At 33.2% G+C, this 20,921-nt stretch overlaps 2 protein-coding genes across 2 annotated transcripts; one reads left to right on the top strand and one right to left on the bottom strand.

Annotated features, from left to right (window-relative positions):
• Window positions 1–899: 899 nt before the first annotated feature.
• LOC118743836 (co-chaperone protein p23-1-like) lies at window positions 900–1,265 on the top strand. Its single transcript, XM_036476601.1, has one exon. It carries the CDS (start codon window positions 900–902, stop codon window positions 1,263–1,265), a length of 366 nt encoding a protein of 121 aa, XP_036332494.1.
• Window positions 1,266–16,099: 14,834 nt separating this feature from the next.
• LOC118742862 lies at window positions 16,100–19,653 on the bottom strand. Its single transcript, XM_036475266.1, has 3 exons — window positions 19,215–19,653; window positions 17,531–17,979; window positions 16,100–16,320 (listed from the first exon to the last, which is right to left on the bottom strand). Exons 1-3 carry the CDS (start codon window positions 19,359–19,361, stop codon window positions 16,233–16,235), a joined length of 684 nt encoding a protein of 227 aa, XP_036331159.1. The 5' UTR covers window positions 19,362–19,653; the 3' UTR covers window positions 16,100–16,232.
• Between the last annotated feature and the right edge of the window lie 1,268 nt (window positions 19,654–20,921).

Here is a 20,921-nt window from a genome sequence, read left to right on the forward strand (position 1 = left end):
AAAAAAAACCCAATTACCTCAGAAGTGAATGCTTAATCGAAAGTAAAGTTGGTAAGCGCTTCCCCTTTCGCTTCTAGCAGGCATTACTTTAACATAGGCATGTCATCGGCGGTAATGGCTTGCAGAGGACTTTGCCTTACCAGTAATGGGTTAAAGAAGCGAAAGACATTCGAAAATAATACTTTCCAGAATACGTTCCCAGCACAAAATCTCGAATGGCTTTAAGTGGCAACGTGTTTCTGAAGGTCAAAACTGTCCTTCCCTTCCCATTTGCAAGCCATTACCGGCAATGACATGCCCATGTTAAAGCGCATGAAGTGAAAATGGAAGCGCCTGCCAATTTTTTTTTTCCATTCCGCATTCGTTTTTTAGGTAAACAGATTACCACAAGAAGCTATACCAGATTTTTTGCTGGGTAAATCTTCGGGTTTTTCTTGTGATTTTATACAATTTTTTTTTCGCCCTGCGAATCTTCAAATATTTAATTTGGCTATTATCGCTTAAGTTTGGCGGTTGCGCACGTGGTGTATCGATCCGTAGTCGCAGCTGTATCTTTTGTGAATATAATTGATGCGAGCACTGCTTCTCTTATATGTATGCAAATAGGCGCAGCAAAACATATTTATTTATGCTAGTAGTGGTGCGTTTGCTGACGCAGCAATTGTAGGTGGAAAATGATCTAGGAAAGCATTTTGTAAGAAATTGATATATCAGTAAGAAGTAACTAGCGCCATATAAAAGAGCATCGCGCACTTTCCGAGCAATAAAACTACATTCGACGTCAGTGATCAAGGGTCTTCACTTACGGACACAAACGAGCTGTACACTGGAACAGCAGTCCGGAATCACAGAAGAATTATTATATAATAAAAAAAAATATATAAATCAACAAATTCATTATGAAATCAATAATAATTTGTGCGCTGCTAGTGGTATTTTTTATATGCCAGACATACGCCGTTCCTGTGGCGATAGTGGAAGTGCCTGTTGTAGAAGTAGCAGGCGTAGCGCCAGTTAGTCTTTTGGATATTGAGAACGCCGATCAATCGAAAGTGGATGCGACAACAATGGATGATGCGGCGCGTTCAACACGTGGCTTAGGTTTGCTTTTAGGCAAATTTGGTGGCGGATTCGGTGGATTCGGTGGACTTGGGGGACTTAAGGGCTTCGGAGGACTTGGCGGATTTGATGGTCTTGGTAGTTTGAAAGGGTTCGGCGGCGGATTTGGTGGTGGCTACAAACCTTTCTTCGGCAAGCTTTGGTAGATCAACAACAATAAAACTAATCATACGAAGAGAAATAGACAGGAATATTATAGTTTTTTAAAGTTCAAATACCTCCAAATGTATACATGTATGTATGTTTGTACATACATACATATGTATTTAAGTGCCCAGTGAATACCAAATTTTATATTAAACATAATTAGTTAATAAATTTTTGTAAAAGAAAACTAAAATAATAAAGTAAGGTAAACTTTAGCAAAGTCGTTGAACAAAATATTTGGCGCTGACACTTTTTTTTAAGTGCATACTTGGATGAGCTTCTCCCCGTACAATTTTACGTCGACTTCTCGCCTTCGAACGGCAAGTGGTTTTTGTGGCAGTCGTCGCTAATGTCGACGGAGGATCAACCGCTGAGGGTAAGATTTTTTTTAAAGGTTGCTCGGGCAAGGCATTGAAACTGTGTCCTGCGCTCTGAAAGCGCGATAAACCTTATTTTTGATTGGCGCTGTAACTAGATAAGCGATACAATTAAAAATGTATTTGTATTTTAGGATCATAAAGACATAGTGAAACAATTAAATTGTCGATTTTTGGTAGAATATAATTTCTTTAAAAACTTTTTTGAAGTTTTTTTATTTTGAAGAATAAAAATCGCAAACTTAAATGGCAAAAATTGTCTTAGATATTTTAACTGAGCGGAAAAAGTTTGTTATGCTAGTTGTTTACGAAGCCCACGGCAAAAAAAGCCAAAGAAAAAAAAGAAGCTCTAAAAAAGTAGCCTACAGGTGCCCTTATAATAAAAGCGAAATATATAAATAGTGGGGAAATAATAGTGAAATGCAAAAATAAAGACGCTTGTGAACAAGTGCAACAAATTGGAAATTAATACGCTGCCCGAAAACAAAAGAGAAAAATTGTATTTAAAAGATACTTGGTTTAACTGAAAAAATTGCTAAGAATCGTTTCGAAGAATACTTAACCGAGCAGAACGACGCTTGTTCTGGAATAGAGTTCAAAGTTCTAAAGATGTATGATAATGCAAATAACAGGGAGGTAAGTTATATTGCATTGTTATAAACCACACAAAGCCACTTATGAAAATGTACTTAAACGATTTTTGGGGACTATTATCCCAATTAGTTCTGCTGGCAAAAATATCTTAAATTTGGGTGTACATGTTCATCTTTTTCTATAAAACTGAAATTGAATGGGTTTATAATTGGAGTTATTCGAAAAATTTTAATTTGAAAAAAAAAAACGGTTAAGTATTTCGAAACTAAAAAAAATCGGAAAAAACGGTTTTATTTTACATAGTTTTCATACAGTGAAAATTCTTATATTGTTATAAAGTCATGACCAAAAACTACAATAAAACTATTAACGTTAAAGATGGCTTTTATTTAGAGCTAAGTAAAATAATTTCAAAGTTTTTTAGATCAAAAATAAAACAAATAAAAGTAAGTTAGAAATTCACGTTTGGTCTTATTTCAACTTTTTATATTGCCGCCATAGTCGAGTGTTTAGATGTGCCTATTGCTATTCGAGAGATCCATGGTTCTATTTCTGGTCCCAGCAACATTCAACATTCCTCCGAGTGTAATTCTTTGGAGCTGAAGTAAAAGTGTAGATTTCTCTATTCAAGGGTTTCTCATAAACTGGAAAAAGCCTTGAAAGCTTCGAAAAACTAAAAACTTTTACTGAGTGGTCAAGATGTGAATTAATTGATATTCGAAAAATCAAGGTTTCAAAAAACCGCCTGTAGATATCCAGAAAAACCGAGTCAATCACCCTAATATATAAGCTTCTCATGCTTCCCATTGAATCCTAAGTAAGTATTGTTGTTTTTTTATTAAAGCGTGTAGAAGTCTAGAAAACGATTGATAGCCGCGGTGGGTATTGTGTTTCCACTACACTAGTGATACCTACGCTGGCTAGTCGTTGTTTGTATGTAGTTTACTGAGCTTGGACTGAGTAGAATTTATTTCGGTCTTCTTCCACCAGATTCAAATGAAGGTCCTACTTATTTAGATAAGTACACCTTTTCTACTTAAAATAATGATTATTGCGGCCGGTCCCATTTCCTCGGGAAAATGAGTATCTATATTGTCACAGAGCTTTGCAATGATATTTTCTCAACTTTTCTTATTTATTTCTTGTAAAACCTAAGGAGACATTTGTACTCCTTCCAGCATTATGTGGGTTTCGCTAGCTTGAAGAATACCCTCACCACCACCGTGGTCTGACTTATTCACTGAAAGTAATAAAAGTCAAAAGTTTTATTATAAAATTCATGCTTACTAACGTGAGTGATTTATTTCCAATTTTATAACGTTTTCTTTTGTTATTAAAATTATAACTTAAACAAGTGAATATGCTTATCTATACTTGTAATATTTATTACTAAGCCAAATCGCCTATGTTTGTTTTATTTTCCATAATCAAATTTGTATTTTCTATAACTTCGTTTACCACGTCCTCGGCAGTACCAACCATCTCTAGGCCTGTAGGCATTATTTTCAATGGCTCAAATGCTTGATCCACCTTTTCTGGCTGCATTTCAACGATGCTATTATCTTCATTCATTTTATTAGCATTCTCCCTGCGATTCTTCAATCGTAGCCGCCAACGCCTTATAGGCCGATTCACTAAACCGATTGAGGTATTTTGATCGAAGAGTGGAAAATTTAGATTAGGAGTCCTAGTTGAAAAACGGTTAACTGTATTTCGGATTCTGGTACGTAAGTTGCTAGCAATTTTACCTAATTGAAAACGAGAGCCAATAAATATAACTTATTGTCTACAGCTTTTTGCAAAGTAGAATATATATTATATATGTAACTATGAAACGTAATTCGAAATCGAAATATTTTTAATTAACTCATTTTATAACTTTAACGAATTTCTTTGTTGTAATGTATGTACTTTTATACATTTTCGTACTACTACTTACGTTCTTCATCCCACAAATTGCTGCTGTTGTTTTCTTTTCCGTCCCATGCTGCCGCTTGTTCCTCATCATAAAAAGATTTCCCTTTACTGTCATTTTCGGTGCGGCTCAGCATAAAAGCGTTACATAATATCAACAACAACAAACACAACTCTTTGCTCATGCTTCCTTCCAATATTCGACAAAGTCTTTGACTAGTCAATACTGCCACAATTCGTTAAAGGGCTCTTTTATTTATACTTAACTGCTATCAAAAATGTGACTTAGTGTCGTTTTCACAACGAATAGGCAAGTATTCAATGCAAAAGTGGAAGGTTAACTGATACATGTGAATTAGCGCACAACAGTGAAAACGGCCCTTAATGACTTTAAAAATTTTAATTATCTACTTAGAAAATGAAAATAAATATATACAGGTTTATTACATTGTTAATGGAATGTAAATTGTCTACTTAGTATCTAGATATTTTAATGAGTAAATAATCTGAATGCTTTATTAAGTGACTTTCTCCTCTGAAGTAATTCGATGGATTAAATAAAAAGTGATTAAATATACACATTTCTGTTGGGACAAACTTCTGCTCCACTCTTTGGTGTGTACCTTTATGGTATCACAAAATATGAAGAAGATTTTTCATGTCAGAAACTTTTTCGGTCGTACTAAGTGGTAGCACTAGGGTGTTCGATTATTTGTGTTTTTCCTAAACCGGTTTTAGAGCTATTCGAAAAATTGCAATTTAAAAAAAAAAGAAACGGTTCTCTATCGGTTTATGCGATATTCGGAAAAACAAGATTACAAAACTAAAGCCGATCGATAACAAAAAAAAAAAAACCCGATGGAAAGCTAGCTACTAATTACAAATTATAGGCATTTATATTGTAGTAAATAATTAAGAGCTATGTATTTAATTATTTTGGATATTACTATGTATATAGTCGGTAATACTAAGGAACTTTAAGTGTAGTACATACTTTAAGTAATTGTATTTACTTATTTTCACAGAACTAAATACTGAGTAGAAAATTATTTAGTTACTTTTACTTAACAATAGTTGTGTACAAAAGTACTAAATATTTATGGTTCCATTTAACACGGCATACTAAAGTAAAGTCCCAAAAAAAACACGGAAAACTTCAGAATGACCACGAAAAAAATTGCCACATTTGGCTTCGTATGAAGTAGAGGGTTAACTTATTAGAAGTTAAATTTAATTTTTATTTAACATGTGGCAACTCTCTCAAACGGAGTTCCGAAATAAAGCCTCTTCAAACTTATTTCGATTGATAACCATCCTATAATAATTAATTAAATTTATTTAATTATTATATAACTTAAATTAATTTTTTAACAGCTGGCAACGCTTCTGCAAACACTTCAAAAACATACTAAATATTCGAATGAAAGATTTCTTAACACTCTTTCGTTTGACACCCATATTTTAAAATTTCAAATTTTGATTATAATTAAATTAAATTAATTTAATCAAATTCTATTTTTAAAACATGTAGCAACTCTCCTTTAGTTCTTTTTAAACTAAGCCATTTTAAACCTGTTTCGTCTGACACCTGCATTATGATGCATATCTCAAATACCAAAGTAAGTTGAATTTGATTTTTTAAACAGTTGGCAACTCTCCTGCATGTAGTTAATAAATAAATTGCTTTCAAAACCATTTAGATTGATAACAATATTGAAAAAATTCATTAAAATTTTTGAATAAATTGAACTAAATTTTTTGCAGATGGCGTCTCTTTTTGAAAAAGTAAAGCTTTATTACACAACTACCTGGACAAAAAATCCTTTCTTGGCATTTTGTTTTTAGTTTTTATAGCAGAACTAAAACCAAACATTTTTGTTATTAATACATATATCTCACAACAATTCACTAAACAGAATAACAAGGACGTATGTAGTACCACATATACCGTTCTTTATTAACGCTTTCCAAAGCATATTTAGCTCCTTAGCATTTCCTTAGTAAAACAATTCATCTTGGTTTTTTTGTTATGTTTTTTTTTTTTTTTTGTACATAATTTAATCACACTTAATAATATCACAATGAATTAAATGTCACCCAAAAATATACTCAACCAAAATATCCGCCGCCGCCGCCGCCATAGAAACCACCGCCTCGCACACGATTTACTACACGTGTACGTGTTACCACGCGTGTACGTTGAAAGCCACCACCAAAGCCGCCTCCAAATCCACCACCAAAACCACCACCATAGCCGCCACCATAAAATGGTGGAGGTGGCGGTGGCGGTGGCGGAAAACCAAATCCGAATTGGCGCACTTTTCGTTCGCCAGTATTCTCGTGTCCCTGCGACTCAACGATCACCTTCACTAGCTGTTCGCTAGGCTGTGCTTCCTCAATATTCTTCGATGCCTCCGCAGGTGGATTTGTTACATTTATTGCTGGCTCTGTGGTGACACTGCCCGTTTCTAGTGGTTCCTCTGTGAAAGCGCCGACCGCCGAGAATAGCAGACCAAATAAACCAAATAGAAAACAAACACTTTTTAACCGCATTTTGAAGATTTAATGCTTTAGATATTTCAAACAAACTGAGCCGTCGCGTGTGTCGCAATTCAATTTATAGTGGCGCAAATGTTTAATAAATAAAAATCATAAACTGGATGTGGAGGCTTTGTTCTCGAAGTTCATGTACTCTCATATTGACATTGAATTTTTTATGCCTTCATTCATTTCGGTTGATTTGTTAGTTTTTGGGCCGTCTGAGTGCGCACTTTTGTATTTACGAATTCATTTGAAATAAATTGAATTAAAAAATAATAATTTGTAGGGAAATCACCTGAAATTCAGATAGAGCACAGTGGGTCAGACACATTACATATGCGTATATATATATGGAACGCATAGTTGAATCATTAGACTCGAATTTGTGAAAATTGGCTGTTTGTAAATTTAAGTGGGAAAAATTTAGTAAGAATTTTGGACTTTGTAATTTATACCGAAGCTTCAAATCAGTTCATCTTATTGTATGTGATTTGTTTTAAAAAGTATTAATTATTTTTTAGTTTTTTGTATGTAGACAGCCGAAGCTACCAAATTTTAAATGTACAATTAGAGTAGATTTCCGAAAAGGGTTGAGAATTATAATATCGGCCAACGTTGAATGCTCGCTCAATTGGAATTGTGGCGGTAAAACCAAATTTTAAAGTATATTTAAGAGTTCACACACTAGTGATGCACAGAACTGCGGGACTCGAACTAAAGAACCACGACTTTTAAATAACCGGACCGATTATTGTAAAAAACAGTTCTACCGGAATCGGGACGCGATTGCAAAAGGACCTTAAGATTTAGAAAATTATCTTAGAGTAACCGAAAAAATTATTAAAAAAACAGGCTTTCAAAACGCCGACAACGTAGAATAAATCAAGTTTTTAAATGGAAACATTACTTTTGTTTTAAATGAAACCTTAGAGTACAAAACGCTAACTTAAATTTAATTTCATGTATTTTATTATTATAAAATTTTTGTTACACAGATATCAACAAAGGAATAAATTCAATATGCATATATATTAATTTATTTATTTTACTTTATAACAAAAATATAAAAAGGAATTGATTTTTTTTTGGAATCGTAACCGGTCCAAATTCCCTGGTCTCCTTGGAATCGCACTCGGCAGAACCGGTTCTTTAAATACCCGGAACAGCACATCACTGTTATGTACATTTTTTCGCCTTAAAACCTAATTATTTGTTCAAAAATTTACTTGCATTAGTGACAATTTGCCGCACGGTACAAGTTCACATTTACTACTTTACTTCCGATTAATTAAAGCTTTTTCAACTACTACATTTTTGTTTACAGCTTCAGCGAATGCAAAGTCATCGATTACCAGTTGAAATACCTGTTGACGCTTGGGTACAAAGGCCGTTAAACAGTTTGAAAAAAATAAAATAAATTATTTGGAATTGGAGAATCCAAAACATACGAGCGATTGGAAACTACTGGTATACCCGTAAATATGTAGTTACCCAGCAAGCAAAATTGCCAGATATCTGTTAGATACCCGTCAGATTCGTCGGCATAAAAGTCAGAAATCTTTATGATTTCTGGCCTATATTGGGCAGAGAAGAGTATGGAGAGCTTGACAGGAAGTCTAACCGACACGTCGGGGGAAAACATAACAGATGTGTGACCAAATAATCATGGGAAATTCTGGCTTATTTGCTTTCGAGTTTGAAGGATATCTAACATATTTCGGAAGAAATTTCCAAATAGGATCTGATTAAATTCACTTAAAGCTTATTTATTTCGTATTCAATTGAACTCAATTTATTATAAATTGTGTAACTATATTTTAATAGGAGCGCTTATTTTTTTTTTTTTTTTGATAATGTGATCTTCCCAGAAATCTATACGAAATCTGTAAGACTTGTCTAAATAGTCAACTTTTTAATCGGACATTTGTCCCACATGTCTGATATCAGAAAATGTCTGACAATTGTGCTAGCTGGGTATATACAAATACGAATATGCTCATACATATAAATATCGAATTATGTTCATATACCCCGCAAATCAAAGTTCCCAAAATCTTAACGAAATCTTTAGAAGTATCTCATTTCTGTAACGATTTTTTACGAATATTCAAATAAAATTATGTCAAGTGGTTGACACGAACTCTTAAAAAAATTTCTATACGAAAAATTATGAAAAAAATTTGCAAGAAATTCTTCACATAGCAGCATTATTTTCATTTCTTTACCGTGTTATTATTTTTATACGATGTACATATGTATATGTAAGTATATACATATAAACTAAAGTACTGCAAAATTCAAAATTTACTGTAAAAATGTCGTTTTCAAAAATTTCATGCATTGCTATATCATGTCAATACAAACAAGGTGTTGTGCCATATCATTTCATATCAAACATGCTAACGCCAGTTTGTCAATCGCTTAAAACTTCCACCAAAATTTAATGGGTAACAAAACTGCATACTCGAAAAAATTCTAAAAAAAATTTTAAATTCGTAATGTACTCATTTTACTCAACTTCGGTGTAAAAAAATCATAACTCAAATTATTGTAGAATGCACCCCATAATACTATAACTTAATATTGCGCAATACTCAGAGCTACCATTGTGATTTTTTTATTTTTATTTCTTTTGAGATGGCATATTTTCAAAAACTAAAATTTTTTTTTTTCAAAAAATTTGTATGCGAAAAATTGTTCAAGAAAAAAAATTTTTTAAATATTTCTTTTATACAGAACTTTCATCCATTTTGACCACCACATTTTGAGTGTTGCACTGTGTATTTTTTAATTTTGTAATTCCTTAATTTTATTTTATATATAAACATTTTTTTTTTTTGTAAAGCGTAAAACTGTAGCTCCCTCTGTTTGTTGCGTTAACTTCGAATTGGAGGAGAAACTTGGCCAAACACTAAGCTGGCGTGTCTGTCCGGAATATTTGTTTTGAATATTTACACTAATCGTCGTTTTAAGTATGCCTAAAATTGTTTACCTTTTATTTAAATTATTGTTTATTTGACAAGAGTCTTTCTCTCAGTTTTTGGTCTTCTCACATTTACCTATGTATGTACGTGCGAATGTACACACACCCACTATGAGTGGAAAAAAGTACTTAGGCCATGTTGTGTGTTTGCTCTTTGTTATATCATTTATTTTTGTTATTTAAACAACTCACAAATAACTCATTTTAAGTTATAACCAAAAAAATTATAATTTTGTTTATATCGAAAACTTTCCGAAACAAAACGCCAAACGAAATACATACATATATTTATCCAATAAAACCACCACCAAGCCCAAATCCTTTAGCCGAAAAACTGGAATGGAATTTACCAAAACCTACGCCACCAAAACCAACTGTCGGATAGCCACCATATCCATAGCCACCATATCCATATGAGGGATAGGTCGTAATGGTGGAAACCACAGGCACAGTAGTGATCACAGGCACGGTTTGTACCAAGGGCACCGAGTAAACGGGCGAGGCCACTGCACCGCCAGCAAAACCACCTACAAAGCCATCGCCAAATCCACCAAAACCAACGTGACGCACTGGTCTAACATGTTCCTGCTCGGCTGCCCACTCATCATCGCCAAACCATTGTGGACTCACAGCCAGATATTCTGCAGGCGTTGCCGCGGCAGGCACTTCAGCAGCGCTGTCGTCCCCGGATCCACCATCAACCCTAGCCGCACTGGCATCCGGCACTTCAGCTGGCTCATTTTGTATCGGTTGCGCGCTGTTTGGAGTCGCGTAAAGAGTAATTATGGCGAATATGGCCAAAATTATAGGCGCATGCGCAACTGTTGTTTTCTTCATAATTTCTCGCTTTTCTTCGCCTTCTTGTTTGTTAAGCTTATATAACGTAGTCACACTTTATTGCAGATTCAACAGCTCGAACCTCAAAAATCACTTCACAAAAACAAACAAAATTTTTGCTATTACTTTAATTTTGATGCGCCGCACTGGTCACTTTTGGATGCGCACTGGCATTCGGCATCTGAATGTGGCAACAAATCGTTCGTTTATATTGTATTTATGCAAATAACTTAAAAATATATATACACACGGTGTACTTGAAGGCGAACTGATATTTGTGGTAAACATAATTACAATTAGTGCGAAAAATTTACTGTATCAATTGGCACCTTAGACCAAGTACACAGGCAATCAAATAAAGAGCCGAAATTTCAATGAATTTTGGTGATTTTTGAATCCAACGTGACACAGTGAAAAATCTTTGGAAGGAAATGAGTGAATGGTTAAATTATTAAAGTTTCGAAAGAAAATAACTGGTTCATTCCCTTTTGAAAAAAAAGTTTAACAATCGTTTTCTAATGGCATATATAGTGTATACATTAGGGCGATCCAAAAAAAATTTTTAAAATGTTAAGCTCTTACCCCATATGATTTTTTCGAAATGGTAAACAAGAATCCTAGCATTTTTTTTGTTCAAATATTATATTTAGAACTGCCTCAAAGCCCATGAAGTTTTCCATGTATAACACACTTTTTCGTAGAAATGATATAGAATTCTTGAGAACAATGTTTTTCGATCTTCGCTTTAGAAGATTTGCAGTAATAATACCCAAACATTTATTTACCATTTTTTAGTACTAGCTATTTTTTATTGGTTCCCCCATAACATTTTTTTAGGTTTTTGGGTGACCCATAACAAATTTTTAATACTAAAAAATGGTTGAATAAACGATTGGGTATTGTTATTGGAAGTCTTCTAAAGAGAAGTATAGTTTTCCGACCGAAAATGGAATAATTTTAGACCAATTCTAAAAAAACAAAAAAATTCCCCATATAAAATACACAGAAAGCTTCATGGGCTTTGATGCAGACCTGAATAAAATTTTTTTACAAAAAAATACAGTTATTTTTTTAATTTAGAAAAATTTTAAAATTATTTCCCCCGCATGTATTTTTGCACCACCTTAATGTGCATATAACACCGTGTAAAGAAAAACCGAACAATATTCAAATCAAACGGAAAAATAAATATGTTTACAAGAATAGGGGCTGAGTATAGTAAAACTTCGCTTTTAATTTTTTCTCTCTAACGGCAGAATTTTTTTGAAAGGACTTTGGAATTTAAGGATCCGATTATTTAAAAAAAAAAATTTAATTCATTGAAATTCAGAATTAACAACATGGTTGCGAAATGTGAAATAAAACATTTTCAAAGCTAGTTCGATTGATTACCATATTTTACAACTTTTTTTTATACCCGAGCGCACTTGTGCACAAGGGTATTATAACTTTGTTCACATAACGGTTGTTTGTAACAGGCAAAACGAATCGAGATAGATATAGACAAATGTATACATAAATGATCAGAATGAAAAGAGAAATCGATTAAGCGGTGACTGTCTGTCCGTCCGTCCGTCCGTCCGTCCGTCCGTCCGTCCGTCTGTGCACACGATAACTCGAGTAAAAATTGAGATATCTTAACGAAACTTAGTACGTGAACTTCTTTTGGGCGTGGGACGGATGGTATTGAAAATGAGCGAAATCGGATAATAACCACGCCTACCTCCCATATAACGGTAATTTTAAGAAATACGAAAACTGCGATATTTTAGTAACTACTGAAGATAATTCACTCAAAACTTGATACTTACAATGAGTTTCAGACGGAAAACATGAATATTATACATTTTTGGAAAATGGGCGTAGCCACGCCCACTTATGGTTACATGTGTATATCTTGGTAACCGCTGCACCAATTTCTTCCAAACTTGGCACAGTTGTTGGCCTTAGTACAGCATACTAAATGGCTGAAAATTTAAAAAATCGGACAATAACCACGCCTACCTCTCATATAACGGTAATTTTCAGAAAAACGAAAACTGCAATATTTTAGTAACTACTGAAGATAATTCACTCAAAATTGATATTTGCAATGAGTTTTAGACGAAAAATAAGAATATTACAAAATTTTGGCAAATGGGCGTAGCCACGCCCACTTATGGTTACATGTGTATATCTTGGTAACCGCTACACCAATTTCTTCCAAACTTGGCACAGTTGTTGGTCCTGGTACAGCATACCAACTAAAATCGGACAATAACCACGCCCACATCCCATATAACGGTAATTTCGAGAAATACAAAATCTTCGATAAATCAGTAAATATTGAAGCTAATTTATTCAAAATTGATGATTGCAACAATTCTTTACCAAGAAATACGTTTATGACAAAACTTTGGAAAATGGGCGTAGCACCGCCCACTTGTGATCACATATATGTATCTCGCTAACCGTTCTAGCAATTTGTACCAAGCTCGGTATGGTTATTGTGCTTGCCACATAAAAGCAAACCGTTGAAAATTGTTGAAATCGGACTAAAATTGAGGCCGCTTTTCATATAACGGTAAATTTCAGATATGCTTTAAATTTCAATATTTCAAATTTAAGGACGCTAATTTACTTAAAATGTATACACCCCGGCTTATCATGTAGCGGTAGCTTTCGGAAAGGTGGAAAACTTGCGCCGGGTATTTAATGTTCGGCTCCGCCCGAACTTAGACTTTCTTACTTGTTTTTATTTAATTTGAATATAATTTTTAAAAAGGTAGAAGTAAAACCTGTTTTGCACATTTACAACCAAACCGACGTTAGCACCTAATTAGTATAAATATTAAGATTTTGGTATTGCAATCGATAGTTCGTCGATTGTTCCTTAATGTTCGTCCATTTTAAACGTTTGTTCGTTAGCCAAAGATTTATAATTAATTTTTCAATTTTCACTTTACGTAATTCCTGTATTTGGCACCCGCAACAGACTATTTTGGGTTAATTATTATTGCAATCGATAGTTCGTCGACATTTATAATTAATTGTTTACATTTTACAGTTCCTGCATTTAACACCAAAGTTGTAAGAATTTCATTATTTTCATTTGTTAACTGTAATAAATCGTTTGCTCGTCGTTAGTTCGTCATTTTTTTCATCCCTAAGATCGAGCAAAAGTTGTTAATAAATTCATAATTTTTACTTTAGGTTAAACATTACGTTAAACGTTTAAACAATAATTGGAATAGACGTGAACCGCCCCTTTTCCTGATTTTAATGGCACATTTTTTTTGGGGGGCTAAACGTGGAATTTTCATCATTTTCAAAAGCTTATGTTCCGAAAATATTGAACCGATTTTCAAAATATGGACACAGTCGGAAAAGTGATTTAAGGACCTTTCATTCGAGGAAAAGTAAAAAAAAAAAAACGAATTTATGGCAATTTTTTATAAAAACGTATGTTTTTCGTAAAAAAATACGCAACTAACTATAATAAAAGATATGTTTATAAGAAATAGTACAAAAATAACTTTAATTTCACGTATAATTGTATATAATTAGGTTTAAGTACAACTGCCAACAGTGAAATAAAACAACTGTTGTAATGTTATATTCTATTAATTTATTTCAATTTCTTAATCATAGTCATCATCAACATTTTCGTCTACGCTTTGAAGTTTCAGGGGATTGTAGAGGCTCCCCGCATAATTTAAAAAAGTTTCAATGTTTACGTAAGTTATACGAAGACGACATTGTTCCGATTTTTTATTCCAAATTTTCCCCTGCGGCTTTTTTGCCTTTTTCTTTTATACTTTACTTTATAATACATACCTGTGGCGCTTTTTTTATTTTTTTTTATATAAAAGCATACTTTAATATATACCTAATGGAAATTTGGAATAAAAATCGTGCGATTGTTTATTACAAATTTTCGCCTGTGACGCTTTTTTAAGTTTTTATATAAAAAGATATTTTACTATACAGCTAATGAAATTTTGGAATAAAACATCGCGCGTTTTAGGCGCAGCAACTTTGACAATAGTCATACGATGAATTTTGTCAGCGATGTGGGAATAGGGCGGTCAGATGAGGCCTCTTTGCAACGCAGGTGATGATATTTTTTATTATATTGCGTATTTATGCAGTTATTCAGAACAACAACTACGGACCACTTCTTATTTAAAATTGAAACTGATTTTTCCATAACCAATTTTTTTCCTTAAATGCTTCTTGTATGCCACTATTCAGCATAAGTTATTCCTGTATAAAAAATGCCATTAGAGGGCGCTAATGTGCACAAAAAATTTTATTGGTTTATGAAGCTCGCTCTTGCCTAACAGATGGCGCTATAATAAGAAAAGCGACTCATTTTTAACACCCTGTTTTAACTTCCGTCGAGCTTTCGTTATCTTTAACCTTTCACCGGATCGCCGTTTTTATTTCATCCCATTATGAACATTGGTAGGTTTAAACGATTTCTTTTATAAAATTATATGGAGGGCAACGCTTTACTTTACTTAATAGTAAAGAAATTAACTTAGAAATATGGTAAAACTTGTTAATTGTGTAGCAAAGGACGCTAAAAACAATTTAAGTAAAGTAGCGATAGTTATTTTAACTAGAAATGTAACGGATAGTGATTTGACCGGATACCGAAAATCCGTCAAGCTGCGTGACCGGGCAGGCAAATATCCAGCGGGCGGATAGCAAGTCCATTTCATTGCTCACCAATAGTTGCGTTTTTTTTACTCATTTCCAGTAAAATCCAGTAAAAGTTTTTACGAATTTTCATGTTTTGGCGTTTTCGTACGCAAAAACTTGCAAAGTAGGGGAAATTGAGAGAGCGAAAAATGACAGCTGAAGTTGCAAGTTTTTACTGGATTTTACTGGATAAATTTTTACTTGTAAGAATTTGCCAGTACGAAAAACAGCTGATCGCATGTTGCTGGATGAAATTTAAACTAATAAGGAAACTATTTGTGGCTTTTTATTGTTGAACTTCACAAAATAAACCTATTTAAATACAAAATATATTGTTTTATAAGGAATTTGCGGCGAATAAACAACCAATTTATTAGCTGTTCATGAAACTTGCAAATTATTACTGGAAAAGCGTTCGCGTACTTTTTTGCACATTTTTTCTATGAGAGCGAATTCTTAGAAATAAAGTTACTGGAGAGTTACTGGCAAGTTACTGGATAATTTGTAAAAAAACACAACTAATATAAAATTTAATTTGGGTTTACACCAAAGCTAATGATTTTTACAGTTTCCTTTAAAACAAGCTTTCACTGCTACAATAAAAAAAGCCCGAAGTCAAACCTTTGTCAAAGCTGGCTAATATTTAATTTACCTTCGTTAAACGCAAGCCACACTATAGTAGATTACTGTTTGGATTGTCATTGATTTTAGGTATGCTATCCCAAAATAATTGATATCCAATAAAACTCCTTGGATGCTAAAAATCCAAGAAGTTGAAAAATATACGAAAGAAATAATTTAAACTTTATAAAGCCATAAATAATATAAGGTTTCAAGAAAAATATCTTCATTATAACTGAGTTCACTTATAAAGTCCTGTATAATCAATATCAAATAAAACAAAAGCCTACTGCACTTTATTGTAAAATAATTAAACAGTTTACATATATTTTACCATTTAGCAATGATTATACATTTTGGCATTTAAGTACGTAGGTATGTATGTATGTACTGTGTAAGACCCTTCAACTCTTTCAAACAAGCAAAGCAGCAGCAGCAAAGCAGAACGCAACCACAGACGAAACCATTTGTATAGTAGCAACTCCCTTATTTGAAGAACATCTGTTTATAAGGAAAAGTAGGGATAATTAGAAACATGTATGTAACGTTCGAACGGATGTACATATGTATATTAGACTGCATCACTCTCCATACAAAAAAAAAAAAAAAATAGGTGCTGTGTTTCCATTGGAATTATAAAATCTATTATATTTTAAGGTTTCCACCAAAATATTTCGGAAAAAATATTAAGATTTACGTGAGCTGAACTGATTTGAAATTACCTCTAAAATGAAGTTTTTTTATGAAAAAAATAGTTTCTTAAAGATTTTTTTTGGAGAAAAAAAACCTCAAATAACAAAACGGTTAAGCTTAAAAAAACTGCGTTAAAAAATTTAAAAAAAAATTTTAAAAAATTTTCAACAGAATCGTGCCTATTAATGCGATTTTTGATGTTGTTTTTTATCTTTTTTTCAACATTGCAATGCATTGGTATAAGAAAAACTTTAATAACTGAACCCAAACTATTCCGATTTAGACTTCTGGTATCATGGGAAAGGTATTTTCTCACCTTTTTATTCCTTTTCTAATAAACTCATTCAAAGGATGAAAGAGAAAGGCAGGAAGAACGAATGTCATTCCAAGTTGAATTAAGATATGTTGGTAGTTGAAAAAAAGGGACGTGAATGAGTTTTTCCATTTGCACAGAAATAGTGCGAAAATACCATTCTACTGATGCTCCATAAATTTAAGTTTTCGTTAATCAATCTTTGAAAAAAGTTGGAAAACAGCATCGAAAATCTCATTATTACGTTTACGTTGAAAACATTTTAAAATATTTTTATGAAGATTTTTTATGCTTAATCGGTTTTGTCATCTGAGCGTTTTTTCCAAAAAGTTCTTTTAACTATTTTTATTCATAAAAAACTCCATTTTTGGAGGTATTTTCTAATCGGTCCAGCTCACGTAAATCTTAATATTTTTCCGAAATATTTGTGGACGTCTTAAAATATAAAAACATGTAATGCCGGCGGAAAAACCGCCACTTTTTTTTTGGTGATGCAGTCTAATTTATATATGCACAAACTTTGCTGAAATATAGAAAGACCCTAACTGACATTTTTAATTTTTTTGCGGGAAAAACCAAAAAACCAAAGCACAACCAACTTTTAGAAAATTGTAACAAAATCGTCGCTATGTATAATTTTTAAGGAAGTTGTTTTTTAGTACAAACTACTTACTGCCAGGGTGTTTCTTCATTCTCTCTACTTACTCTGCAGTTTGTGAAATGGTCGTCATACTTTTAGTACTGAAAAGGCCATATTTCGCTTCGGCTATACTTTCATAGTCGGTTAGTATGCTGGAATTCAAAATACGCTCACGTGTCAAAACTACACCGAAGAATGTGCTATAGTCCGATATGTTGGTGTAACCGCAAACAAAGGTATAGTTGTTGTAGTTTGTGTCAAGCACCTTATATGTCGTCAGCGGATATGATTTTCCATACATTGTAAATGAAATATTATAACCAGCGGTGTTGTTTGCGTCCACCGTAACATTAGAATACATGGTTTGGTTAACCCAAGGATAAGTTGCTGTATTTGAATATGTGAATGAGATGTTTACAAAATTATTAGGCAGTGCTGTGATATTTAATTGTGCGCAGAGTAAGCTGTTACTAGGAGCAGGATTGCGTGCCAATTCGTACCAAGTGCCAGAGATCTATAGAAATATAAATGCAAAGACAATGCATGTATGTAGTTAAATAAGATTTTCAAATTAATATTTACAAATTTTATTGAAGGCGTTTTCCATCGTCACGGGTGAGCCATTTGTATAAATTTGCAAACAATTCCTAGACCCATCTAGTAAAACCTCCCAATCTGGATATTTTTAAAATAAGTGGAAAACACGGGTTAAAATTTATATCGGAGAGAAATACATATGTAGATTGGGTATTAATAATAATAGATTGCCGCTTACACATATGTCAGTGTTTGGCCGTACATCTCCTTCTGTAGTTTGGGTACGTATAGCAAAATTTCACGAGGAGTTATTTAGTAGAACATATTAATCTAACTTAATATTTTGAATTAATGTTCTTTGTATAAAAATTTTGTCTGAAAATACCCCTAGTAAAATTTTCCGGTGAATAACTTTCTACTGCATTTTAACCCTATAGCGACCTCCCAAATGCCATTTTTGTTTAGACCTTCCAAAACAAGAGTCAAAACGGCACTTTTATGAGAGAGCTAATGTGTGAAACTGGTCTACAGAGTTATTCTTCGTAAAATTTTACTACATATATGTATGTATCCCAACTACAAAATTTCTCTCCGATATAAGGTTTAACCCTTTTTCCCACTTATTCTAAAAACATTCGGGCAAAAAATTGCAAACTTAATATGACCATAAAAAAGTTTTGACCTGGAATGCAAAACTATTTGGAGTTGCAATCATTCCGCTCCAGACAATGATCCTGAAATTGTTGCACAGTGTATCATTATTGAAATGCTTAATTTTCTTTACTGCAATTTTGATGCTTTGGGACTAAGGAAGATCGAGACGTTTATTCGCCACTTAAAAAAAAAAATATATATAAACAAGTAATTTTTAAGCAAAAAACAAAACCGACTTCAATTCTTATATAAAAATTTAAGATTACCGTTAATTTTTTCACGATCCGGTTATCGGGTCTAAACAAAATTAGTATGGCACCACCCCTGAGGTAAAAGTATATCGACGAACTGATAATCTCCTCCTTTTTGGGAAGTCGGTTAAAAATTATAAACACTTGATTTTGGGAACCTGCTTTATTAAAATTAATTATTTCTAAATAGAAGTTCCTCTTGAATAATACACAGTGTCGGCCACATGAATCGCGGAAAAGCCGCAACTTTTTTTGGGTGGTGCACCACTTCACTCAAGCATACATAGCATCCATGTAGTTCACATACCTGTTCGATATCGAAAGCCATGTTTGATGATTCATTGCAATATTGTGTTGACAATGGCGGAGCAGATGTTGTTGACGAGTCCTGAGCTGTGATCTGGTTAGCTAGCAATCCCACTAGCAGGAGTAGATATAAATACGAGGATGACATTTTTGCAACAACGCTATTTTGCTGTCAAACACTTGACTGCGACACGAAAGTACTGAAATGGTGATTGAGACACAACTGACACAGGCATCAAGTCGAACGGCACATATTTTGTATCTTTTTTCATTCGGAGGGCTTTAAATGTAATTTCGATGATTTATCGAGCAAATTAGCTCATTTGATATCTGCAAGAAGGTTGAAATCAAAGGTGTTTTTGAGACACATACACATATATGAATGTATGCACATTAGACACAGCCAAAAAACAAATTTGATTTAAAGAATATCAGCCCAATTCTGAAAAATCCCGGGGAGTTTGTTCTCCGGGAATTTGATTCTTCCGAGAAAGAAATCCTCCAATAATGAACTCCCAGGGAGTAGCATTTCCCTGAAAATTTGGGAGGGGGAAATTCGAATTTCGAAAAAGCTCTTTGACACTAAAAAATCCTCAGGAAATTTTTATTCATGATTGGATGAAAGGGAAAAGAGAAAGGGAGTTTCTGTTCAGAATCGGCCTGTATGAGTATGAATAAAATTTAAATGGCGTATAATCAATGTTTTCTTACAGTTGCACACGTTGCAAAGGAGAATAAATCATTTTTTAAAGTGTTATTCCGATAGGAAAGAAGGATCGATGCAGCACCTCTGAGAATTATCGTAGAGAAGGGAGATTCATTTTTTCCCAGATTCCGGTCGTAATGCAGGATTTTTTTTTAAATTGTAATGCTCTCACCCCCTAAGATTGTTCTATATCGAGAAAAAGTATACCCCTATTTTTTATTTTGAAATATAAAAATATTTAGAGGTCGCTCAAAGCGCTCAAAGTTGGGAAAAAACTTTTGGTAGAAATGGTATTGAATTCTTAAAAATCAATATAGATATTTTAAAAATTCCGACTTTACTTTTTCAAATGCATTTTTGGACCACCCCGATGCATACACATGCATATAATAGGGTGCGGATTATTTTTGCGTGCTATAAAAAAATGTCGGCCAATTACAGCAATTACCTATTTATTTAGAAAGAAATACCGTTTTTAGCATAACTATACTCCTTTAGTGTATTGTGGTTAACAAACACTTTTTGGATACAATTGTCACAAAAAAATAAAAATAAAAATGTCCCAGTTAGAATTACAGTCAAAATTATTTTGTTTTTGAAGAAACCAAAGTTGTGCCAAATTATTCTGGCGGAAATCATGAAATGCTATTTTTGTTTGAAGCCCTTAAAGTACGTATACGTATTTATGTGCATACATACTTACAAGTAGTTCTGTACATTTGTATTTATAAGTTCAACAGATAACCAGGTAATCAATCAATAGCTATCTACATCCATCTAAGTCGATACCAATGTACATATTTATCTAAATACATATGTACATTAGACTGCTTCACGCTCCATAAAAATATTTATTAGTCATCAGTAAAATTCAGTCAGTGACTTTTATTTATAAAACCTATCAACAAAAATTCGATAATCGTTAAATAAAGAGCGATTTTTATAATAAACTAGCAAATACCCGGTATACTTCACTGCGCCTTAAAAGTATTTTTGAGCTGT

Source organism: Rhagoletis pomonella, unplaced genomic scaffold (assembly GCF_013731165.1).
Source record: "Rhagoletis pomonella isolate Grant_MI unplaced genomic scaffold, Rhpom_1.0 Rhpom_scaffold_00007, whole genome shotgun sequence".
NCBI classification, from domain to species: domain Eukaryota; kingdom Metazoa; phylum Arthropoda; class Insecta; order Diptera; family Tephritidae; genus Rhagoletis; species Rhagoletis pomonella.